Raw genomic sequence first — 27,950 nt, forward strand, 5'->3', positions numbered from 1 at the left:
CCCGGATGAAAAGTAACAACTTAGAACATTAAAATTACAGTTTAAAACAAAACTTTGTACAGTTAGCCTTCAGGGTCATTCTTTTCAACACAAAGGTTAGAGTTCACTTTTCAATACGGTAGACTTTTGGGGCTATGTATTTTGCTTAAAAAAACAGTATATATAGTTTTTCCTAAAATAAAATTGTATAAGTTTATCATTACATTTCTACAAACCGAGAACAAGTATTGGCCTTGAGGAAGTTTCCCTATGGCATTGCCTGCATTTAGATGGAGAAATCATTTGTGCCCTATGAGAAATAACGCAACCATGACCTGCTGGACTGGTGTCTTGAGTCAATGAAATTACAGATACATTTATACGCAGAGATGTGTTTTAATTTTGCAAATAGAGAAAAATCAAACCAACACTGATTTGGATGAGTCATTGAAATCAGTGACAAGAGCAAGTGAGAGACCTAGTGCACTATACGTCATATGGAAATATTCAGCCCAAAGCCACCTGCAAAATAGCTGCAGTAGGAATAAAAAGGCCAAAATAATTTTCTTAGAAAGAGATTACACAAAGCCAAAATACAAATTTCCAAAGAGATATCGTATTAAAAGAATCCAAAAAATGAAAGAAAATTTTAAAAGTTTAAAGAAAATAAGAAAGAAATTTCTGAAACTTGATTTTTATGAAATTTCAAATTAAAAAGTACAAATCAAAAAAAAATCCGTGATAGGGCCAAAAAAAAGACTGTTTCTGGTCACCGCACGCGTCCTTTCAGAACCTGCGCGTCATGTCAGGGGGGAGGGGTCAGGGTTACATACGCAACATCAGTAGCCTACAGCTATCCTTGATATCCATGTTTGCATATCCAAAATGCTGTAAAGAAAACAGAATTATTATGCAGCCAGTGATAAAAGACAATAACTGTTGCATCAATAGTGCCAAACCAGCATTGTTAGGAATGAAAAAAAGAAAGGGGGAAAAAGGAGGGGAAAAGTGTCGCCGGCACCGTACCCCCACTTTTGCTGAATGTCATAGACCAGAAACTTTTTGGGGCCAAGACTTTAATTTTTTCTAAATTCAAAATTCATTAAACCATGCCTATGAACAGTGCTTGCAATGAAGAGCGACGAAATTCCAAGTAGCTTTCTTTAAGGAGACGTCATTTATATCACGTGGTTGGTACTGTGGAAGAGGGATGAGACGTCAAAATCTATCGATTCTTTAACCAGGAAGCTAAATGGTCCAGTGAGGTTCAAAGGTCATGTCAGATGCAAGCGAGGAGGAAGAGTTGTGGCACCTTCCCTAACAGCAGACTAATATTCAAACCGCGGTCCCTCCAACAACTGGTTTCAGACTTAGCTGCCAAAATGGTCATTCTATGAGTCCGCCTGACAGGCTGTAGGTAGGAGGCCCCGGGAGTACCAGGCCGATCTAACCAAGCATTGTAGTACGGATGGTGCGCAGTAACTTGCAGGTCTGGGACTGGTAAGTGGTATGGTAACGTTCAACAGATGACGATGGTTTTAAAGACTACTCAATCATTGACAATGAATGTCGAATGATAGTTTCAAGGATTTCGTCACGTTGGTGAGATTCCTCTGTTGTTTTTGACCGTATCCAAGATATAAATTTCTGAAAGAGCTTTTAGATCAATTACAATCACATCCATAAACATAACATCTACAAGATGTCCAGGAACGAGAGACACAGAAGACGTCTCGCAATCAGTGTAATGTACACATAGCTTATAAGCCTTTTATGTACCGTATACGGTGGTTCGATACATGGCGAAAATCGCTGTATGCATTAGAAATGTAGAAATTTTCTTTCTAATGCGTACAGCGGCCGTCACAGTGAATCCAACCACAATTGACTGTGGCTCAGTATCATTATCAGTGATTCATCTAGACATTGGGATGGGGAATCCCCCTCTGTTGACAAATTGACATCCCCTTGTAATTTGTCAAGGGGGGGGCAAGCCCCCACCCCATGAAATGGTGGCAGTCACACCTTAGATATACCGGTAGAACACATGAACTGGTCAAATCTCCCCTAAATATTCTGGTAAAGGGGGAAAATCCCTCCTGTTGATGTCACCCTGGATGAAACACTGAAGTATAGGAATAACTGAATGCGCTTGCCAAGGGAAATGCACTCGAATAGAATCGTTTGACAACCCGGAAATGATGGTGCATAGAATCGTATGGACGTAGCAGATCAGACACAACTTCACACCAAAACCACCTCTGATATTGGGCTCAGGGTGTTTATTAAAAAAATAGGGCCAAAGTCCCTGAAGCTACTATAGACATGGATACAAAATTAAGTATTTCCTGACTGTATGAAATTATCTCACTTAGGTCATCCTAGGGACTTGTAAACCAAATATTAAAGCTGTCTAACCGGCGGTTTTGAAAGAACAAGCAACTCAACAGTTGACAGAGCTCTGCTGTGTTATGTAGAGAATAACCTTTTGTGACACATGTATTGATGAAGAAGGTGGATATCTTTGATTAACATTGTAAGTGAGTTCTAATGAATAAGTTGAGACTGTACATACTCAGAGAAAGCACACTGAAGAGACAAATGTTTGAAACTTAAGAAGTTCAAGGTCATCAAAAGCATTATAAGGAATCATGTAACTTTCATTGCACTGTTTACACAGATTGCATAATTGCTATAAATAGCACATGAGGAATCTTACAGCCCAGCTTTACCATAAAAATCACTTTGACCACTCTTTTAATTGACCACTCTATTTTTTTCTTCAAAAAGTAATTTAATTTTATCCTTACCACGTCGACCATAAATGGAAATTAGAACTTTCTCTATCTCTATCTCTATTGACTATTTTGAGCAATTTCTTTTAGATGACATACAGGGCACAATAAATGACGGTTCAGAATATGTCAAAGTTGGGATTCAGGAAAGTTACCTTTACATGTTTTAATCCTCCAAGATGGTAAGCATTTCACTATGAACTGTCAAAAAAAGTTGAACTTTCTGATAATTCTAAACTAAAATTATTTTGGCTTTGATGATTTCCTAATTAATTCAATTATTTTGGGTGAATTGATAGGGTTTATACAGTACAAGAATTACATACAATGTAAGTCAAATTTTGACCAAAAATGACAAAAAAATTCCTTAAAAATACACATTTGCATATTTCATCACAATTTGAACAAATCTAAGTTGGGTTATCCCTAGGGACCAGTATACCAAATAACAAAGCTGTCTGTCCAGCGGTTATGAAGAAGAAGATTTTTACCAAAAACACCTTTTTTGGCATTAATTTGCCTATTTTCAACAATATCAAAAAATTAAAAAAATAGTTTCTCAAAATCATATTTTGCATCTACACAACAAATTCAAATCAGTAAGTACTGTGGTTCTCAAGATATTTGAGTGGACGGACGCCTCACAAACGGACATACATACATACATACATACATACATACATACATACATACATACATACATACATACAGACTGACATACAGACTGACGACAGACGCCTGACGGAGTTACATCCAAATAGATTGTAGACAATAGTCTATATTAAAAAAATGGGCAAATTTTCAGAGGCACACCTACAGCTTAATAAACGCCCAAAGCGTTAACTATTTTATTTTCATCCATCTTAATTTAACATATATTTGGCACTTAATAATGCACCATTAATTTCGTGAACAGATAACATTTGAAAGAAAAAACTGGACATCACATACATGTACATGGCATCATTTCCTAGATTGGAAGGGGAAGATTGATTCAAGCTTCGCAAAGTACTGCCAATGTGGATTGCATAAAGAAGGTAACTGGGTCAGTCTTTTGACATGGATGAAGCTTATGAAGTTGCAGCTCTAGATCAGAGAGTGGAAGAAGTTTTGAAAGGTAAATGACGATCATTTCTTATATGCAGTAATTTGACTTCTGTAATGTCTAAATTTAGCAAGTGATTATCAAATTCCTCTTTCGGCTGTATTGTGACGCTAAAAATTCAATATTTTTTCCGGTCAGAGAATGTTAAACTTAAAGACCTGCACACTATATATCATTCTGTGAATGAGTGCATTCAACCATGTCCTCATCATAGTCTTCCTGAACATGTGTCTATCACACAAAAGCAAATTATTCACAATTATCAACGTGTTGCTGCAATTAATAAGATTGGTATGGGATAGGTGCCTATAAGCTTGTCTTAACACCTAAAATGCTGAAATGGAAGAGTTTTTGAAGAGGGCCTCCTACAGAAATGGGTTAATCGGTAAGGACCACAAAGAATAGAAAGATGCACCATACATGTAGGTATGCCAGAATTGTTACAATGTACGTTAAAGGTATACAGTCACCTCTAATCTAAATATGCCCATATATGGTCAAAGGGGCGTTCCTTGGTATTCAAAATGCCCACGTGAGGGCGCTGTTTTTAAAAAGCAGCCACCCGCTTAAAATCTGTGATTGGTTAGATTTTCTCTTTCCATGGTAACTCTGGCAAAATTGGAACAGGTGACTGTATACCTTTAATTTCTTTATGGCTGTTATGTTACACCTTCTAGATACTGTACCTACTACTACATGTATCTTTACGTAAATTGTGAGCTCTTCCCTATATAATCAAAATTTCCTTGATAAATGCAGAACACCGAACCTACACCTTTTTTCATATCGTACTTGAGATGTAAAACGTTATGATTCAAGAAAGGAGGGGCATACAGGTATCTGTATCTGTAACCTGACTGCTTATCTATGCGTTCACTGGTTGTTATTTTTCAATCCGCATGCATTGTAGCTCTGTTTGTGTGCACTACTTGGTGTAAGGACTTGGACAGAGTGGCCATCGTCAATCAAAGTCTTGCTACATTATTGGCACAACGGCGTATCCCTACATATTCCACAACGCTTGAAGTCAGAGATCACAAAATCACCTCAGATGAATCGACAGGTGTGAGCCTGGTCAGTCCTGACAACAGCATTGTGAAACGTCTGGTCAACAACAAGACGCCTGTCATTGATTGGCTGTATGCAAGCCACGCAAGCTACTACCCTCACCTGAATACTGACATTCCCAGCATCGGTCTAGTAGTTGGTCATCTTGCACTGGGTGAAAACGGTCACCTGGTCAACGCTGGTTTGACGATCAAGAAGGAGATTGCTGGTGACGCCAAGTTCTTTATGGTGAACCATGAAATTCCTGAAGACTTCGGCGATTGCGCATTGGAGAGAAATGCGTATGAGGTTGCGGGCAAAGCGGATGTCATCTTTTCAGTCAGCCCCCATGTATATGAACATTACAACACCAAGTACAAGCCCTTGAAATCCGTTAAACATTTCTGCTACTATCCTGATATCAACAATCTGTTCTCACAGACAAAGATTGAGTCACCATGCAAGAAGGATAAAAAGCAAATTCTAACAATATGCAACGTCAACTCAGAAGATGATTTCTCAAGATATGATGTGGTTGCCATGGCAATGGGGAAGGTTGGAAAACAATTCCATGGAGTTTATGAAACTGTACCAGTATGGGTGTTATATGGTGTTAAGGAGAGTGTCAGAGAAGCCTTTACAAAGTATCTCACTGACAAATCTAAGTGTGGCAGTCTTAATATCCCGGCCCCATATGCATCTGTTTCTCTCGCTGACTTACAAAAAGCCATGCACCAGAGTGCCTTGCTGTTAGCCCCCGAGAAGAAGGATCCATTCAACTTTGCGGCATATCTCGCCATGCAGGCTGGTCTTCCAACACTCGTTCCCAGCTGTTCCGGCATCAAGGTTTTCCTGGATAGACTGTTTCCGATCGATGACTACAGCAGTTACTGCAGTGTGGACACAGGATTCTATGCAAACACAGCAGACAAGGATAGTGACAACTGGTCAGAGAAAATCATCCACAGAATTAACTCCAGGACATGTGATATCTCATTTAAGAAAGCAGAGGAATAGAAAGAAGCTTATCGATCATCCTGAGATCAAAAAGTCTCAACAACTGTTTGTGGAGAAATGTCTGGAAGTATTGGAGTGTGAGAATTATGGTGAGTGATGAGCCTGGGTTACTTTTACTCATTTTGAAACATTTTCATTCTGCTTCACGTGTGTCTAAAAACTAGTAGTAGGTCTGGCAGGGCAGTCCCTTTGCCCATTGGCTTCCTGAGTGTCAAAGGATAGAAAGTTTTGGACATTATACTGCTCTTGTATGATGGATAACTAAGTCTTCAGTCATGCATGGTGCATGCTATCTGTAAAAGCAGAGGACAACATAATGGAAGATGTAGAGTGTTTGGCCATCAATGGCACTTTAATTATGGCTGTCTATTGTGTGTTGTGTCAAAGAAAGTTCAAACACAAGTGGTTTTTGTTTCAACGAGATTTTATACTTTGCACTTTTGCACCTAAAAATGAAGATGTGTGAAACTTAACATCAAATAGATACATGTGATAGATACGGTACATCAAGTGACACCAAACAAAAGTAAGGGACTTATGAAAGTGTCTCACATCTAGTATATGAATAACTGTGATATATTATTTCCCTTGCAACAGATACTGTAAGTGACAGTGGAGGATGTGAAGTCCGGCAGCCTGTGAAACGGCAGAGATATGTGAGTAAAAGTACAGCGGAATATATGAAGAGTGGCATGAGAAAAGAACACAACATTGACCTGCGTAGGGCTAGCTTACCGCCAGTACTCAGTGTAAGAGAAAAGTTACAGATTGAGATACAACACTTTTCAGCCTAATAGCATGAAATCATGATCATTGACAAGAACAGCAATGAAAATGGCATTTCTCAACATACATCCTTGACACTGTACCGGTAGGTGCACTTACACAATGAGCTTTATGCCTATGGTGTATGGAGTGGGGACATTGACTGTGTTAACTGTTTATAACATTTAAACCACTATCAGCCATGACATTTGAACACATCTGTATGTATGTCACAATTCTAAATTAGAACTGTGTAGCAAGGAAGATTACTACAAAGATAGAGCTCCATCCTAACGGTGAACTACATGTAACTACATGTACATTGTGAATGAAAAATGTCAAAGGGTTCTTGTCAATGTCAATCATAAGGAAGTAGAATACTGAAAATGGTCATCAGACCTAATTTTGATCATCTGATACTGCATGGTGATTGTGTTTCTTTACCAGGTATATTGTATCACTGTTCTTCTTTAACTTGTGTGCAGGAATCCATGATGTCACAGGGTTCAGTGTGGTCTGCTAAATTGAAACAACTAACTGACTACCCAGACGAGAAATGCACAGTGATTGAAAGCACCAGTCTTGGACCAATCAAAATCTGTGAGAAAGATTTCCTGATTGCTCATGGGTAAGAAAGGCAGGTCTACTCAAATTGTTAGGGTAGGGTAGGTCTACTCAAATTGTAATCTCTGAGAAAGATTTCCTGATTGATCATGGGTAAGAAAGGCAGGTCTACTCAAATTGTTAGGGTAGGGTAGGTCTACTCAAATTGTAATCTCTGAGAAAGATTTCCTGATTGATCATGGGTAGATCAACTCATATTGTTACACAACTAGTAGAGTATGGAAGCTGAAATGCAAAGTGAGAAGTACATGTATGCTGATATTGGCATCAATCATGTGTCAACAAGGAAAGTTGTTATATATATTTTTGTTAACATCTTGGGTATATTGAATGTCTGTAGATCCAGTGGAACAATGGTGTATCTGGGTTATGACATATGGAATGGCACCGGAGTAGCAGTGAAATGTATGGTCAAATCTGGCAGGATGGTTCAGTGCATACAGAGAGAATGTATTGTGATCAACAATCGTGACTTGATGGCAGAGAATATTGTGAAGTGTTATGTAAGTTTTATGTATAGTTTGTCATGCAGACTTTGAAATAGAGATTTTTTATTTTCAAGTTGCACACTGAACATGTCAGGTGTTGCAGCAATGTGCATGTAGCTGCTAGGTACATATGCAGCACATTATACTGGTAGTTAATCAATATATTTCAAGTCATCCTCCCCATCATTTCCTGCAATTTTATTTTATTTTTTTAGGGTTTGGGGTTAGGGTTTGGTTGCTTGTGTTTTAGGTTTTTTGGGGGGTGTGGGGTTATAGTGAATGTTTTTGATCGTAGTGAATTTTACACTCTTCTCAGGGCTGAAATTTAGGTTCTTACAATTATCAGCTTCCTAATGCTTGGAGACCCCATGCTATCATTGAATATACCGGTACTGTGTGTTCATTTACATTTTCAATGTGTGAAAAACTTGTCAGCAAAAACAGCCAAAAGCAGAATAGTTACCACATGTTAATAAACCATGAGAAAATATGCATTGTTAGTTTCAAAATGCACAGCATGCACATTGTTCTGACAACCTACCAGTATATATGTATGTACCAGGATGTCATTGATTAATATGTATGCTCCTGACCATTTCAAGCCCTGCTGATTGTATGTAAAAAAATTTTAAATTTCAGGAGTTTTTGACATAGGCAGAGCAAAGTTTTACTCGCAATGGAATCGATTTATCTTGTAGACAATTTTGACAAAATTTTCTCGTCTGTTAATGTTCCTAGGGTGTGGTTGAGACAGGCAACTATGTGTACATAATACAAGAGCTGTGTGAGAAGACCTTAGGACAGCACATTGAAGATCTCAAAAGACAAAAGAGAGTACAGTTAGAGGCTAAGAAAATGATCACAGAGATATGTACTGGTTTGAAAGTACTACATAGCAGCAATCCACAGATAGTGCATAGAGATCTCAAGGTACGGGTGAAAGTATTTTTTGAATTATCACACAGCATTTACACGTCTGAGACAAAATCACCCTTTTGGAATATATTTGGACATATATTTAGACAATACTTGTATTTCTACTGCCTGAGTGGACTTATTAGTCCCTCCAGATGAAGTCCAGGGGGACCTGTGCTTTGGGTCCCATCCGTCTGTCCGTCCGTCCGTCCACGCAGATATTTCAGACATGTCTGAGCCAATTCCTTTCAAACTTGGTGCAAAGATAATACACTATGGCATACATATGTATGTCCATTGTTTTGGGTGTGGCGCGCATAATTAGTGCTAATTTGCATAATTAGTGATTTTTGAAAAAGAGCTGTGTTTCTGAAAGAGACTGCACCAAGTTTGATGAAACTTTGTACACATGTTGGTCACATACATCTCTGATAGCACATAAAGACATTTGTCAGTATTGTGTCAATTAATTGCCAATTTGCAAAAATGATGAGTTTTCATAATTCTGCTAATATATCAATAAATACACAATCAAATTTAATGAAACTTCTTACAGATGTATACATACCAGAGCTGTAACTTTGTGCGAAGGAATTTGGCAGGATCATGTAAATTAATAAGTAATTTTCATATTTGATGAATTTTTGTAATTAGGGTACTATGTCAAGAAATACCCTCTCAAATTTGATGACACATGGTACAGATATTGATATACCGGTACCAGAGCTCTAACAGTAAGCAAAGGCAGTAAGCAGGATCACGTCATTTAATCGGTAATTTGCATATTTTACGAATTTCTGTTATTAGGGAAATATGTCTTGAAATACCGTACCACAGCATTTGATGAAACTTACTATAGATGTTGATCTCAGAGTGTTGTAATAGTGAACAAAGGCATTCAGCAGTATCTTGTCAATAAATTGCTCATTTGCATATTGACTGAACTTTCCTAATTAGTGAGTTATGTCCAGAAATATTGCACCAAATTTGATGAAACTCGGTACAGATATTGATCTTAAAGTGTTGTAGTAGCATGCAGAAATACATCTTCAGATTGTTGAAACTTGGTTTAGATGTTTAGCTCATCTTGCTTTAACTGTGTATAAGGACATTTTCAGTATCATGTTCATTAATTTCTAATTTGCATATTTAATGACTTTTCCTTATCAGTGTGATACGTCCAGAAATCCTGCATCAAATTTTATGAAACATGGATCAGATATTGATCTACCACTACCAGTAGTGTAAAACTGAAAATTGACATCCTGTTGATAAATTATTTATTGACTTATTTAATGACCTTTTGTGATAAGGGTGGCAGCCCATATTGGTTGAATAGGGAAACAATGTTTGTAATTAGAGATCTATAATCTGAATGACTGCATTTAATCTGATGACACTTGCTACAGATGTTGATCATATAAAGATCTACCCATCAAGAAAGATGTTTTAATTTTAGCAGTATCAATAGCTAACTATAGAAAGTCTCTCCTGTACTGAACATGAGGACATTTTTGGTTCACATCTGGGGTTCTGACTTTTATATGTCAAGAGACATTACTCAGACATGCCTGGACCAGTTTCTTGCATAGAAGTTGAATTTTGACATTTGAAAAGCCAGGGCATGACATACGTAAAACTTCTGTCCAACTTATGCCACTACATGTTTACAATCCAATCCAATATGAGCATCAGTCACAGACAGGGCTTTGGTACCCTTTCATGCGCATCATATCGACTTCAATTTTTTTAGTCACTTCCAGTGACAAATTCCAATTACAAGAGGGGACTATGTCATTGTCAATTACTTTTTTACAGGCTGTGGTGTAAATGAAGTTTTCCCTATCTTTTTATTAAATCGAGAATATATGTCTTCCCGCCAAAGAGAACATACATATGGATAACAGTAATTTTGAATTGCAACATTAGGGGTTAAGTTTTATCGATGTTTCAAATCAGTTTGTCTGAAATTTTTCAGTGAAATGGCTGTATATATTTTTTTCAAAAGTGAAGGCCAATAGGACATGATTTTAAATACTAGTTTAAGAAATTAATATGTTCTTTTCGCGTTATGTATTTTACATTCAATCTTAAACCAGCCTGAGAATGTTCTCATTGACCACCATGGTGTTGCCAAGATTACAGACTTTGGAATATGCCATCCTGTGTACGACAGTTCAAGTTCCTTCATGACAGGAGCGGCAGGTATTTATGCATAAATACTGCAACTGAAATGAAGATCCTGAAGATTTTGAATTTCAAATATCAGTAAATGTTGGGTAATTTGTTTCTCTCGGATTGTTATTTCAATTTGGCAAGAGAGTGACTAAAATTTTCAACGACGAAAGTCTGAACAAAAACTTTAAGTCTTTTACTTTTGAGGGATGTACTTATGGTACTAACTTAGGGAGCCTTCAGACTCAAACTGTAATCTCCCCGGGACACAAACAGAAACAGACACAGATTCAAACTGCCAGTGAAAATTCTACCCTCTATTCTTTGATTCTGCATAACACCGACAACTAAAAATATGTCTTAAAGCTAACACGGATGGAGAACACGAAAGACTAAGGGAGCCTTCAGTAATTACAGGGGGTGGGCCGGGGGAATAGGGGGGAGGGTCACTTTTTAGAAAAGAGTTCAAGGAGGAGGGTCACTTTTTATAAACCTGTCTTGGGGGGAGGGTCACTTTTGACAAAAGCTGATATTATAGCCAAAACTTTGATTCTCCATGTGATATTTCCTGAAAAGGAAATCACCAACAAAATACGCACACACTTATAGACTGCCATGCTTAGTGAATTGACATTTTGTGAAATTCCAAACTCATATTTCTTGCACAACCATGGACTTGTAACCACTCTAGTCTAGTCAAGAACAATAATGTGAATAATCACTAGTCTAATCAAGAACAACAATGTGAATAATCAAGCATACATAAATGCACAGATTTATCTAATTTTGTACTGAAAAAAATTATTCATAGTTTCCATCATAGACCCCAATGCATATAGTGTATGGACATTTTGGTGAAATTCCAAACTCATATTTCTTGCACAACCATGGACTTGTAACCACTCTAGTCTAATCAAGAACAATAATGTGAATAATCAAGCATACATAAATGCACAGATTTATCTAATTTTGTACTGAAAAAAAATTATTCATAGTTTCCATCAGAGACCCCAATGCATAGTGAATCGACATTTCAGTGAAATTCCAAAATCAAATTTCTTACACAACCATAGACTTGTAACCATTCTAGTCTAATCAAGAAAATTAATATCAATAATCAAGAGTACACAAATGCAAAGATTTACCTAGTTTTGTATCGGAAAAAACTATTCATAATCTCATCATAGACACCATGGATAGTGAACCAACTTTTTAGATGAAATTCAGAAATCAATTTCTTGTACACAAATGTTCATTTTACTTCCCTATTCAAGCAAAGTACGTTTAAATACATTATCAAACATATATAGAATACAGATATAGCATGTTTTGTGGGGGTGAATTGTGAATAGTTTGCCTGATAGACTCAATGTATTATGATTTGATATTTTTGGATGAAGCACTAAATCAGCTACATCTTGCCTTCTTATAGTTGCACAAAATTGGTGATTCTCCTGAAATTTATGAAATACCATATCTCTTCCCTGTCCCTCCAAAAACACCAGCCCTCCCCTCTGTAATTTGTCCCTAACATAACAATGGAACCAATTGTTATGTAAATTAGCTTATGCTGTTTAAGTTATTCCCGGTGAGAATACCGCAGAGGTGGGGGGGGAGGGTCAAGTTTTAGAATGTCGGACAAGGGGGAGGGTCACATTTTAGACAGGAGGATAGGGGGGAGGGTCACATTTTACGGTACAGGTGTTCGCGAAATTCCCCCGGCCAACCCCCACCCCCCTTGTAATGGTTCTACTCCGGAATAAAAAGGACGCGATGCGTTCTACAGAGTCAGTAACCCCAAATAATCACGTGATCCCGGTACAAACAAACCCACGTGTACTAACGCTTATGGAAATACACGTATGTCTATGCGCGTTCGTGCATATGGCTTTGTTTGTACCGTGGTGGATTGGAATTCCGGGTTTGGCCTATTACTGAAAGCTCCCTTAAAGGTATTATAATACCAGTATTTATCATCTTGCCATTTCCTGTGTGCATGTTCTTGGTATGAAGGTTCCCTGTGCTGGCAGGCTCAGGAAGAACTACCGAATGTTGCTGATGACACTGTTGATGATGATGACGACGATGATTGTGAAGATGATGATGATGGTCTTGGTCATGACAATGGTGGTGACAGTCATAATAAAGCAAAAGACACATTTGAAGGAAACAAAGTACATTGCAGTCATCGCAGTGACATACAGGTAAAATGTAGATCATTATACGCTATAATTTACAGTCACTGTTAACTCGTAGTGATATACTGTATTTTCATCAGTTTTATTCTACAAAACAAATGTATTCTCCAAGTCCTTTCTGTTCTGGATGATAAATGTACAACATGTTAGCCTTGCATTCATAACCGTTGGGATAAAATATAAAATGTTACTAGTATACAGATAAAGTATCGCTCAAAGCTTCGCTTTTTTAGCCTCATTATCGTTTCCGTATCGTTTCCGTATCGTTTCCGCATCGCCCAACCCCCAATCCAACATCACTCACTCGGTTGTTTCGTATCATTTCCACATGGTTTCCATATCGTTTCCGTATCGTTTCACTAGCGCATCGCCTCATTCCCGCCCATAAAAGGTGTGTCCTTTCATTTTAAACTTGCATCGCGTCAAACAATAAAAAGAACGATACGCGAACGATTTATTTTTGCAATATTCGCGATTGCAAAAATCGCGATCTTTTGATGTTGCATCCATGCATAATCGCTCACCATGCTCACTGCTAATTTAAACGACCTTTTGCCATGACCTCTATCAACAGCTGAGCAGGCCTGCTGTGTCATGTTCTTTTCTCAACAACGATATTTAGAAATGCGGAGACATGGCACAGCGCATTTTTAGCTACTATAGACTATAGTCTATAGAAGCTATTGGGATGGGTATCCGTCCGGCGTCCGTCGTCAGTCTGTATGTATGTATGTATGTATGTCCGTTTGTGAGGCGTCCGTCCACTCAAATATCTTGAGAACCGCAGTACTTACTGATTTGATATTTGTTGTGCAGATGAAAAATATGATTTTGAGAAACTATTTTTTTTAATTTTTTGATATTGTTGAAAATAGGCAAATTAATGCCAAAAAAGGTGTTTTTGGTAAAAAATCTTCTTCTTCATAACCGCTGGTCAGACAGCTTTGTTATTTGGTATACAGGTCCCTAGGGATAACCCGACTTAGATTTGTTCAAATTGTGATGAAATATGCAAATGTGTATTTTTAAGGAATTTTTTTGTCATTTTTGGTCAAAATTTGACTTACATTGTATGTAATTCTTGTACTGTATAAACCCTATCAATTCACCCAGAAAAAAATAATTAATATGATTTTAAATAATTGAATTAATTAGGAAATCATCAAAGCCAAAATAATTTTAGTGTGGAAGTATCAGAAAGTTCAACTTTTTTTGACAGTTCATAGTGAAATGTTTACCATCTTGGAGGATTAAAACATGTAAAGGCAACTTTCCTGAAACCCAACTTTGATATATTCTGAACCACCATTTATGTTATCTAAAAGAAATTGCTCATAATAGTTTGTCATGATAGGGTGGTCAAATAACTAGAGATAGAGAAAGTTCTAATTTCCATTTATGGTTGACTTGGTAAGGATAAAATAAGATTACTTTTTGAGGAAAAAAATAGAGTGGTCAATTAAAAGAGTGGTCAAAGTGATAGGGGTTTTATGGTAAAGCGGGCTGTAAGACCCCTCATGTGCTATTTATAGCAATTATGCAATCTGTGTAAACAGTACAATGAGAGTGTAACATGATTCCTTATAATGCTTTTGATGACCTTGAACTTCTTAAATTACAAACATTTGTCTCTTCAGTGTGCTTTCTCTGAGTACTACAGTCTCAACTTATTCAACAGAACTTACCTACAATGTTAATTTGAAAGTTAAAATGTGCTTGGTTAATAGGATGAAATACTGATATTAAAAGATAACCAGCTCAAGATTCTTTATAACCTGACAGATATGCTGTTTTATTATGACGTAAATCTTGATTTAAGCAAGTCTTGTTTACTTTAATTAGAATGTAATTAACTCTCGTTTAATATAGTCTGATGAAATATGCAGTGTTCTCACCAGAAAAAAAATTTTGTGGGACATTTTGTCCCGCTGACCAAAAAAAAGCGGGACAACGGATGATTTTTGTGAGACAATATATAAATATGTTAAAAAAGTCAAACTGCAAATACGAACCTTATTCTATGCATGGAAAAAATAAAGGACTCAACAACTCATTCAACTTAACAACTTTTTTGTAAACATTCGGTGAAAATATCAACTGATATTGAATATCAGTGCCTTTTAATGAAAAGTCTATGGGACTTTCGTTCTTTCCAGTGTGAAAGTCCATTTCGGGGCCCTCTACAATAACAGTAGTTGCTGGAGTGTCCAGTCGTTCAGCTCCCAGTTGATTCCTGTCATGAGTTACTTTTTTTCGCACACTAAACCCCCTTTCACAACCAGCAGAAGGAATAGGCCAAGTCAGCATTTATTTAGATCAGGAAACATATCCCTATGATGTTTGTAAACAATCATCAACTTTTGACGTGAAATTTTGGTCGCCAGCCAAGGCTACAAATTTTGTCAATTGATTGAAGCATGGAAAAAAGACGCCCATGTTCTCACGTATAAGTTCGCCTGGAATAATATACTTATCACATGCGCAAGCCAAGAATTGATAATTGTTTGCATAATAAGAGAACTTTCCTCCAATTTTTCCACATTTAAACCTCGGAACTACTTTTGGAATAATATCATCAATCGGCAGTGGGCCAGTTGTCGATCATTTCCACCAGTCGTAGGTACTAGGTCACGTGGGCGAGGAACGGAGCAAATGCCTGATAACATCACACAACACGTATCTCCCGCGAAGTTTATACATGATTCCAAACATAGCAAAGACCTAAAAATTATCTCAGACAAAGTTGCGTTATTTTTCGAGAACAAAAATTCACTGAATCTCAACGGCACGAACACTATAACGTCGTTCCCGTCAAGACCCTGGTTGCCATGCGGAACTCACAGTATAATGCTACCAGCTTCGAGTTCGTTGTTTTCGAAAAATGTTCATGTAATTCCTTAGGGATATACAAGCTTTACATTCTTGTGTTTTCGTAGTACGGATTATCGTTGTCGTAGCCTATGAAAATATTTATCGTGCCAATGACGCCTCCAGCTTCCGCCGCGAATTCCGTGGACATGTACCGGTATGCATGCAAGGCGAACACCACGTCCAGTGCGTCAGACTACCACAGTCTCGGGTGGTTCAATACACGACGGCCGCTGTGTGGTATACGTAATGATAATGCATCCACACATCGGCCATCATGTATCGAATCACAAGTGACTGTGGCTTAAGTACGCCCTCTGACGGGTATTGCCTCCAGATTGCCTCGGTTTCAACCAGGAAGTGTAATTACTCGCGTCAATCATTTACGTCCATGGTGAGAAAGTATTGGCTGTATGATACGGCCGGCCGCGCCGTACGGCTGGCATCACGAAAGTTTATAATTTCAAAGGCGCGCCACTATTGGCGCGCACGCCCAAGAAATCCGCGACAAAACAGAAAAATACGCGAGAATGTCGCGGAATCGCGGCCTGGTGAGAACGCTGTATATGCAAATCTGTATTTTTACGGAATTTTTTCCATTTTTGGTCAGGCCATCCTGAAATGAGCTATCAAAGATATCCACCTTCTTCATCAATACATGTGTCACAAAAGGTTATTCTCTACATAACACAGCAGAGCTCTGTCAACTGTTGAGTCGCTTGTTTTTTCAAAACCGCTGGTCAGACAGCTTTAATATTTGGTTTACATGTCCCTAGGATGACCTTAGTGAGATAACTTCATACAGTCAGGAAATACTTAATTTTGTATCCATGTCTATAGTAGCTTCAGGGACTTTGGCCCTATGTTTGTAAGATGTTAGAAGCAATGGTTTTGTTGAAAGTTCTGCAAAAAAATCAGAGCACATTTTCACTTGGGGTCGACACTAGGTCGCGACCATGTCGATCGACTCAATTTCTGATTGGCTGCACGGAACTCAAAGACATCGGATATGAGCATGAAAAATCGATGTCATTTCGTCAAAAGTCAGCGAAAATTGAGAATATAGACAAGATTTCATCTAGTTGAAGGTAAATGATCGGTTATTAATCATGAATTCGAACGTCTCGGACGATGTGGGTACATGATTTAGAGTGATCAGCGCGGCGTGACATATGTAGGCCTACTCAGATTTATACCGTATTCGCACGGTGCGATAGTTTGCCTAAAATTAATTTTATTTTTGATGGATAATTGGTTGCGGAGTGTAACTCTATAGTATGAATTGCATAGCAATTATTAAAACACTTGGAAGTTCCCGCTATCAGACTGTTATCAATGTGTTATGACTAAAGGTCACAGACTTCCTTCTACGTCATAATTTATTCACGTCAATCGGGTTTAAGGGTCACTGTGTAAAGTGTTAGGAGAATTCATGGCGGCATCACCGTATGTGTTAACCTAGTATATGATACACTGCAGTTATTATTTTAGCAATGCCAGGCGGCGAAATTTCCGAAGACGGCAACTTTGCTGTTGCATTTTTGAGTGAATATGCCGTGGCCAATTGGGACCATGAAATTGACTTGATACGATGCAGCGGCGATGTAAGGCTGATATGATGTGGAAGCGATGCAAGGCTGATATGGAGGCGGTAATGAAACAATATAGAAAATAAACAAACTGAGGCGACAGCGGTGTCAGAAACGATACGGAGGCGATCTAGCGGTGATGCGGAGGCAATCTGAGGCGAAGTTTTATGCCATACTTTATCTGTATGTTGACAAATGAATTCCAGCCTGGTTAGGGTTCAGTCATCAACAATAATGCTAGAGGCTGTTTATATGATGACAAGACAAACATTGGGAATTTCAACTGTGATTTTTGGAGTTAATCAATAAAATTTCCTGAGGCAGAACAAAAGTACACCAAAAGTTCCAGCTATTACAGCTATAGTTGAATCACTGGTAATTTCACATTAACAGTGTCTAAAAGGTATTTATCTACCTTAAGGTTCCCTAATTGTACTGGGTTTTTTTAAATGGTAAAGCGTGAAAACGGCACCAAAAATTAACTTCAGTACAAATCTAATATAACCCCTAGTCCATTTTCACAGGTACACAATTTACACAGGAGACAAGAATTTGGATACATCAACAAATAATGGAAAGAATTAGAGTTTTGGCACTAACATAAATCAGAAATAGAGTACAATTCAAACATTCATTTTGTCCATGACAGGTTATGGGTATGCTTATAGCCTTCATATTATCCGGCGGCAAGCATCCATTTGGAAAAATGGAAAACCCATTTGTTGTGATGGAAAATATACGGAAAGGACAGTTTAAATTGAAGAACATCAACAATGTCATTGCCAAGCACCTGGTTGGGTGGATGCTTGAAAAGGAACGTCAAGATCGGCCTTCCATTGATGAAGTTCTCAGGTAACGACCAGCGTGAGCACTCTTCAGTAATTTATGATAAAGAAACTCTCTTCTACCAGTATATTGATTCAATGTTATGTCTGGTACAATTATGTGTGAACCAATATCTATACGGGGACCTCCCATGTCTTGTCATGTAATATCACATGACATTTTGTGTGATGCCAACAGAAATTTGATGTGTTATCATTGTAATTTAAATCTTGAGCAAAGCTAATAACCCCATAATAATACTGTGGCCGAAAGGCAAGACAGGAAAATACTGTGCCCACGCTGAGCTCCACAGCTCTTATACAAGTCTCACAGGTATACGGTATTCAATTTTTTTAATTCTATTTATTCACTATGAAAAGGTTTTCCCCAGACAAGCAGTGACTTGAAGTCCACCATCAATGGACAGTGTTCTTCATCCATGCCGGCCAATGTTTCTTGCACATTGCAATAAAAGCAGCTTTGTTGACAAAATTATTTCGTACATTTGTTGCTCACTTTTTAAAATCCACTTACTGCAAACGACACACTCTCAGAGAGCAACAAACGACATCATCTCTATACAGCTCCTTGTTATTTGTGATATTGTCTATTCCAGACATCCATATTTCTGGGAAGTGTCGACATGTCTGTCATTCCTTGTTGCCATAGCAACAGAATTACAAAATTCAGACAGGTAAGGATTTAGTTTATTCCAGATTATTCCAGGGCTTTGATTGTTTGACTTTGACCATCAATCAAGTATGTACCATTTATTTGTCTGAAAACATTCTTAACATTTATTGTCTGAGAACATTATGTACCATTTATTGTCTCTATAAATGAATTACACATGTAACATACCAGTACAGTTCAATAACTGTCTTTGTTCATAGGGAAACCTAAGTCCAGCGACTTTGACAGTTTATCCCTTCCAAAATCACCCTTGAGTAAAATGCAGCTCAAATTTGCAACATAATTGCACGCGCTGACGACTACGGCACGACGAAAAGAGAACTTGAAGTAGACGACATTTATGGAAATGAGCCCGGAATTCGATGGGCGCGAAAGGGCTCATGGGAGAAGCGTTCGTGACGTCATCGGCGATACAGACGATTGTAGCTTGCAGCTGGAGGAGTACTGTGAACAGTTCAGCGCGTTCGTAAGACGACTATGGAGAGTTCGGACAGCGATATTTCTGACATCGAGTATTACTTTTCCCTGACTGAAATCAAACCATACTAATTTGAACCTGTCCAAGATATGTAATAATTAGAAAGCATCTCAAAACATCGTTCATATCTTGGTTGCTTGCGTTTTGTGTATGATTCAGCGGAGGGAGTCACTGTGCTTGTACAGACCCCGAACTGGATTGGAGAGACTGAGTGACCCTGCGATCCTTCAACGCTACGTTTCTAAAACAGAGTTTTCTCTATCAGTCGCTTAAAATTAATTTTTGGTTCGTGAATGATACGGAATGATTGACTGATTGTATGTGTTACCGTGTAAGTCGAGCTTGGCCAGATCTTTAAGGTTGCGAAATCTCCGATACTTGTATCAAAAAATATTTATTCGCGATTTGACAAATCTATTATAGTGTCGTCTGTTTTTCGAAGCTGGTGTCGAACTTAGGAAGTCGGACTTACTCAGATCTACAAAGTGATGAAATCGCCGATATTATGAATATTTGCCCGCTATTTAAAAAAATAGTATCGTCTTAAAGCTTGTTGTAAGGAATGTGTTTCATACAAGACCAGCCCAAACTCCCGATGATTTCCGATATGTCCTCTGTTCAAGTCCCGATCGCCAAGTAAAAATGTTTACATGTAAAGAATGTAATTTGTGCAAGGGCCTCCCGAGTCCCGATGATATCCGATCGGCCCTCTCGACGAAGTCCCGTGTGGACATTTAATGAAAAATGCTTTACATGTAAAAAATGTATTTCGTGCATTAATAAATCTAATAATGTAAAACACAGTATTCTTGACTACCAGCCATGGATGCTATTTTTGAACTAAGAGTCGGACAGAGGTAGTCGGGTGGTGAGATCTGTTAGGTGGTGAAATCTCCGATATACATCGGATATTTACCCACGATTTGACAAAGTATCGTCTAGTATCAGAGTTAAAGTCCTAAGTCGCCGATATTTATCGGATAAATATCCGTGATTTCGTAGACCTGGCATGCCAACACCACACAGTGCAAGTAAATCTAGGATCGTCTGGTATCGATATTAGCCTAGGAGTTCCGGCGCAATTGATATTTATCGGTTAAATATAATATCGGCGATTTCTCACACCCGGCGTGCCGAGACACAGTAGGCAAAAAGTCATTCCAATATCTTGTAATATCAATATTACAAGGTATAGTCCCGAAATTGCCTATATTTATTGGTTATATATCGGAGATGTGGCACACCCGGGATGTCAAGATAAGAGACACTTTGTGTAGTTTCGTCTTCGGATTTTAGAGTCCCGAAATCGCCAATATTAATATTTATCTGGTTAAAACCGGCGATAGTAGGCTGACTCAGCATGTCAAGATACGAACCGCATCGTGTAGTATCGTCTTGTATCGGTGTCAGAATCCCGAAATCCCTTATAAAACAATCATCCTGAAAGAATTAGAACATAACGTTGTATCTTTTACAGATTTTTAAACTCGCCCGACTTTCTTTAGCCACTGTCTTCGAAATAAAAAAAAAGCTGTTCTGTGGAAAGACGATAAAAGCTGACTCCGTTTGTTCTTCCCTGGGTGATTTTTGCACTCAACTGAACAACAGTTAACTATTTTTTATGCTACTGAGCATTAAAGAGTCGTAACGTGCAGAACTGCACTCCTGCAGTCATAGACTCCAATGCTTTGGTAGGCTGTCACACACATTCGTGTATCGCCGATGACGTCACGCACGCTCCTCCCATGAGCCCTTTCGCGCCCATGGGATTCCGAGCTCATTTCCATAAATGTCGTCTACTTCAATGTCTCTTTTCGTCGCTCCGTAGTCGTCGGCGCGTGCAATTATGTTGCAAATTTGAGCTGCATTTTATTCAAGGGTGATTTTGGAAGGGATAAACGGTCAATGTCGCTGGACTTAGGTTTCCCTTTAAGGCAGTATGCACCTTGAAAGTGAAAGACTTAAACTTTTGCTCAAACTTTCCTAAACAATTCTCTTAACCATTCTCTTTTAAAATCTAGAATAAAAATAGGGGGTCACCGTGCAAATTTTGGTACCAGAGAAAAAAATAACCCAAGAATTACCGATATTTAAAATTAAAAATGGCCACCATCCCTGTGTTACCTCTATGAAATTGTCCAATGTTAAAAAATACCGCAATTATACTGTGTCGCTCAAATTTGATCAGAATTGGTATATACCAGTATGGGTTACAAATGATCAACAATAAATGTTGTTTCTATCTGTTCAGTGGAGGAAAATTCTACGTTGATGTTATGACAATGATTTCTGCACAGTACAACCAGAAAAACAACAAGAAATATTTAAACCAGAAAAACAAGAATGACAAAAGTAATTAAGGTCTGAAACTTTAGGTTCTGGAGGTCGACTTTAGCAACATGCATAGCAGAAACAAGCCCCTCTTAGTTTGACCATAGACGGTCTTCCCCCCTCTACTGTCTATGGTTTCAGCAGGTCTGTTAATATGCAACAGTTCACAGGAAATGACTCAAGATCAGTGGAGTTGGCCTGTTTCTTACTGGCATGCCATCACTCCTGCACATTTGCAGGATTTCACTTTTTCTTACCTCATTTGCACATTTTTGACACTGATGTGTTCATTTGAACAAATTCACATCTCAACCCCTGCATCTACCTGTACACCAAAGACTGAGATGGTAGCTCTGGCGGTATGGGAGCCTTTGTGTGTGACGGACATACATCCGCACATACATACCCACAAATATACAGACATACAGATGCCACCGACTCATCATATAAGCTCTTTTTGGTATTTATATACAAAACCAAATATGAGCTAAAAAAAACATCCCTGTGTTAACTCTATGAAATTGTCCAATGTTAAAAAAACAAAGCCATGAAAAAGTTTTCTTATATCAAGAGCTTTAAAATGAACCCCAACAAGTGGTATATTAGAAAAAATTTGTAAAAGTTACAGAGTCCAAATATCTGTCGCCGAGGCGCAATCTATCTTAATAATAGACAATAGAGGGGAGCCTCTGCTGTCTATTATTTAATTTGTTTGAATGTTGATTATTAATTCTGTTTCTTCTAATACTCTATCTAGGAGCCTCCATGGCTTGAGTGAGGATGTAAATGAAAACTGGGTGAGTTCAACTATTTTCACTTAGTCTTAATTTGTAAAATTGTTAATGCGTAAGAAACTGATGAAGGATTGCCACAATTTTCACTAGTGTAACAAGCTTGTTTAATACATTTTATCATATACCTATGCCCTGTATTGTGTCTGTACTGAGTTCAGTGACATGATTTATCATGTTGATTTGCATGTCAATAAAGTGATACGCCTTGTTGATTTGCATATGAAAGGAATGATCAGCGCGTCTTTCTTTCATTCAATTGAATATTTGCATATGAAAAAGTGATACGACCTGTTGATTTACATAACAAAGCCTGATACGGCCTGTTGATTTGCATACCGGACTACTTACATGGTGGCGCCCTAATCAAAACAAACCGTGGTGCCCGTCTATGATTTTGACTTTGACTACGATATCATGTCCGATCTCCAAAAGTGGCAGGGTTTTGAAGCATAGGGAAATGCGGGGTAACTAAATAAAACACATGTATCGATATCGGATTAACCTGCTGGTAGTGCTACCAATTTGAACAAATTAAAGAGCAGAGCATCACACCGTACGGGCACTGACAGATCGATGACAGACCAGCTGTTCCGTCCGTGCGCGTGCATAAGCCTAGACGCGCAGACGACAAGCAAAAGTGCTATCGGACATGTCGGAGGACCGGCAAATTCAAAAGCACAACTTTCAAAAATATCATGTATTCATGGTAAATGCGTTCTGGAAAATAATACCAAACATAACACTTGCATGAACCGTACGGATTCCGTAGATATCCTACATGTTTGATGACAGAGTTCAAGCATTTCTCTGCTCAACCGTAAAATAATTGTCAATGAGCCAGCTGATAGATTACGTCAGACGCTAGTATATCAATCCGCCTTAGCAAGATGACGCAAACAAATGTAGTCCATCAACAAAAACCACAGTGAAACGTATCATATTTTAATATACGAGATTTATTCATTCAATAACGTGGTCATAGGTATATGATAAAGAGGTTATCTCTCGATATCACCTCTTGGTAGGGTCGTATTGCTGCTCGTGCGGTTGTGGGCCGCATCACACTCGTCTTTGACTCGTGTGATGCGGCCCACAACCGCACTCGCAGCAATACGACCCCACCAAGAGGTGATATCGAGGGATAACCTCATAGTACAACATTGCTGTGATCGTTTGTTTGATCCAAAGAGGATTGTATTAAATTAAGAGATGATTTTGAACCATACCTGTTATGGTTCATCTATCTTGTATGACATACCGTATATTACAGAACACAGTAGTTGTTAAAAAATAAAAATTTTAATATGCTCAAATTAAAGATTTGCTTATAGCATGATATTTACTCTATGTTCACTTGACACATGTTGGTGTGCAATGAGTTCTGAATGTTTTCAGATATAGCCCTGACCAGATCAAACTGGACGCCTATTTTTTTTTGTAGGATTTAGAAGTTCATGGAAAACAGAGACTGTCAAATTATGAATTACCAACAGAAAGCACACAGTACAAAAACATCAGTTACACCACATTAAATACACAACATGCCCCTACTATACCGGTAGAATATACAATATAAAACATCAGTTGCACCACATCAAATACACAATATGCCCCTACATCAGAATATACAATATACAACATCACTTGCACCAAATCAAATACACAATATGCCCCTACTATAGAATATACAATATAAAACATCAGTTGCACCACATCAAATACACAATATGCCCCTACTATAGAATATACAATATAAAACATCAGTTGCACTATATCAATTACACAATATGCCCCTACTATAGAATATACAATATAAAACATCAGTTGCACCACATCAAATACACAATATGCCCCTACTATAGAATATACAATATACAACATCAGTTGCACTATATCAATTACACAATATGCCCCTACTATAGAATATACAATTCCATATAAAACATCAGGTGCACCAAATCAAAAACACAATATGCCCCTACTATAGAATATACAACATCAGTTGCACTATATCAATTACACAATATGTCTCTACTATAGAATATACAATATAAAACATCAGTTGCACTATATCAATTACATAATATGCCCCTACTATAGAATATACAATATAAAACATCAGTTGCACTATATTAATTACACAAAATGCCCCTACTATAGAATATACAATGTAAAACATCAGTTGCCCCACATCAAATACACAATATGCCCCTACTATAGAATATACAATATAAAACATCAGTTGCACTATGTCAAATACACAATATGCCCCTACTATAGAATATACAATATACAACATCAGTTGCATCACGTCAAATACCGGTACACAATATGCCCCTACTATAGAATATACAATATAAAACATCAGTTGCACCACATCAAATACACAATATGCCCCTACTATAGAATATACAATATAAAACATCAGTTGCACCACATCAAATACACAATATGCCCCTACTATAGAATATACAATATAAAACAATAGTTGCACCACATCAAATACTCAATATGCCCCTACTATAAAATATGCAATTCCATATAAAACATCAGTTGCACCACATCAAATACACAATATGCCCCTACTATAGAATATACAATATAAAACAATAGTTGCACCACATCAAATACTCAATATGCCCCTACTATAAAATATACAATTCCATATAAAACATCATTGCACCACATCAAATACACAACATGCCTCTACCATAGAATATACAAATTATGTACATGTGACAGATGTTCTGTTTGCTGTCTTCTTCAATAGATTAATAGGGCAGGCCAGGGACCCTTTCAAAGAATGCTCAACCATGAGTACAGTGGCACAGTTGAAGAATTCTTGGCATTTACGAAATCCTGCAATGAGTACCAGAACAGGTGAATATAATTGCAAATCAGTAGCACCACCTTTCTCTGTGACTTAGAGAATTTTAAAGATACCTTAGGAGATGTAGAATTATTTTGCTGAGAATTTGACGCGTAGAATTACCGTTGAAGTCCTTTAATCATATAGATGACAGTAATGTTGATATGTAGTACCCAGACATTTGTTCATGCATCCCAGCATACCCACACTATTATCAGGGTTTTATATGCCCCTTAGTGAGTTTTGTCAGTGTGTAAGAAGTGTTTATGTTGAAAATGGTGCTATTTTAACTCAAACAATATTGCATTTATGTATAGTACATAATTTAAGAACATATTGGTAGGTTCCGAGGGATGACCTCATTGAGGTTTGTTTATTTGATGATGAAATAATGTACTAAATATGGAAATTTCATAGTTGTTTTTCTCAATATGATGTACTTTGATACTGCAAGTCTCAGCTATTAAATGTGATGAGTATGGTAGCTTCCTAGGGATGCATGTCCATGCTAATAAGCTAAATTTGCATGACATTTGCATATGTCATCTAAGCTAAATTTGCATGACATTTGCATATGTCATCTATCTACTGTCTACTGGTGTAGTGTGGCTTGACCTGTATTCAGGGCAATTGGATGAAAGGGTTCAACCTTCATTACACATTCCTATAAAACCTATGATAAGTATGAAATAAATCCTTTGTCTGTCTCTTTCAGTGCCACAGCTGAGAACATTGAAGCTGATTTAGGTGAATACATCCTGGGCGATTTCCCTGACATGTTCATCAGGATATACTGTGCTATACATGAAACCAGGAAGTTTGTTGACGCAGACAACTGGACTGTAAAAGGCCGTGTGAAACCTTTCTTTCTGACCTGATGCAGGAGACTTCATAGATATTCATACTTGAACACAACTTTTATCATCAGTTGAATATTTATGAAAATATTTTATCATCTCTCTGCAAACCCTAAGCACCTAACCATGCAATTAACCAACAAACATTGGTCAACTCACAGAGTTTTCAAAGACAGAGTGAACCTGAACACTGGGAATAAACCAGAAGTCTGTTTGCCAAGTCCTAGAATGTCTTAGCTACAGGGGAGTTAATGAAATACACATATAATGTAAAGCTGTTACTGCGCACAGTGGGTTTGAGAAGAAAATTGATGTTTTTCAGAAATAGTATCTGAAAAATTTGTTTATTGTATTCTGTATCATTATCACACACATCTGTTATTCAATTTTTCAACAATATAGGACAGATATATTTTTCCTAAATCATGTTGGTGATGTAACCTTCTTCAGTCTATCGTGTAAGTTTCTTACAATTTCTTAAAACTGCCATTTCAAAAGAGTTCAGTATAATGCTAGTGGCTGTGGTCTGTTGTATATGCCATAGTTGGCATTTTAGTTGTGATTGTTAATTTTGAATTTTTAGCATTGACTTACCACAGACTTCTGAAATTGTATTAGCAATTATATTTAATGAAGAGAGTACCATTTGAACTGCTATGTCTATTATATCAAAATACCAAGATTCCAAATTTTACACTTAGTACACCAAACAAAACATGAACAATGAGCATCTGGTTTAAACATCCAAATTTTATCAGCACTAACATCCCTCGAGAAGTTTGTTGTTTTATCTTGGCAATCCTTTACACTGTCACACGAGGCAGTTCTTTCAAAAAAATAAATGCAGATTTAAATTTTATATTCAGAAAGACAAACTTTGAAGAGAAAAATTTAGGCTATCCTTAATACATATTTACAAGAGAGTTTTAGAGGTTTTAGACTGAATGCTGTGCCTTAGGCATGTCTTTTATGTAATTTCATGCAGTATTTATGAATGAAGCTCAGGTACAATTACTTAGAGCGTGTCTTTACTGATAGCAATATTGCATGGCAATGTGATAGTTATTAAATTCAATACTAAACAATCATGGCATTAATCACTTACCTGAACAGAGTACCTTCAACCTGTATAAAGATAGGAGGTAAAAGTTCCAGTGTCAAAGTCCTAAAATCAGAGTATAAACGTTTCGTTTGAATGTAACATTAGATAATTTGAATAATAAATATATATTTTGCTTCAATGAGCAGAATCTTTTTTTCTATGAAAGGTATACTCTACAACTCTGTGAGAAGACCTGCTTGGTATTGATGAATTGTTAATGAAAACTTTCATTAACTCACTTTAGGTAGAATGCGCTTTGGGGACAGCCCGGAGGGGGGGGGGGGGGGGACAGATATTGGCAATCCAAGGTTTAAACTCTGTGATCTATAACCTGTTGGGGTTAATTTTAAAGTTCTTGGAGTCTGAAAAATTTCACCATCTTAGTTTTCTGAAAATCAAAAAATTTATTTTTCCTCGTAGACTTACCACAGGGATG

The 27,950-nt window shown here is 37.6% G+C and overlaps 1 protein-coding gene across 8 annotated transcripts; it reads left to right on the top strand.

Annotated features, from left to right (window-relative positions):
• The first annotated feature begins 1,255 nt into the window (after positions 1–1,255).
• On the top strand, positions 1,256–27,653 carry LOC139135561 (uncharacterized). 8 transcript variants are annotated; one of them, XM_070703041.1, is made up of 14 exons: positions 1,256–1,581; positions 3,691–3,891; positions 4,790–6,032; positions 6,541–6,599; positions 7,194–7,336; positions 7,673–7,835; positions 8,559–8,750; positions 10,835–10,940; positions 12,924–13,114; positions 18,215–18,417; positions 19,007–19,084; positions 22,650–22,689; positions 25,457–25,566; positions 26,271–27,653. In XM_070703041.1, exons 3-14 carry the CDS (start codon positions 5,801–5,803, stop codon positions 26,431–26,433), a joined length of 1,680 nt encoding a protein of 559 aa, XP_070559142.1. In that variant the 5' UTR covers positions 1,256–1,581; positions 3,691–3,891; positions 4,790–5,800; the 3' UTR covers positions 26,434–27,653. The 8 variants fall into 8 exon arrangements, with proteins under 8 accessions (XP_070559142.1, XP_070559124.1, XP_070559150.1 ...); XM_070703023.1 differs by having other exon boundaries at positions 1,256–1,479; positions 6,541–6,692; XM_070703049.1 differs by having other exon boundaries at positions 1,256–1,479.
• The last annotated feature ends 297 nt before the right edge of the window (positions 27,654–27,950 follow it).

Source organism: Ptychodera flava, chromosome 1 (genome assembly GCF_041260155.1).
Source record: "Ptychodera flava strain L36383 chromosome 1, AS_Pfla_20210202, whole genome shotgun sequence".
In the NCBI taxonomy this organism is placed as follows: domain Eukaryota; kingdom Metazoa; phylum Hemichordata; class Enteropneusta; family Ptychoderidae; genus Ptychodera; species Ptychodera flava.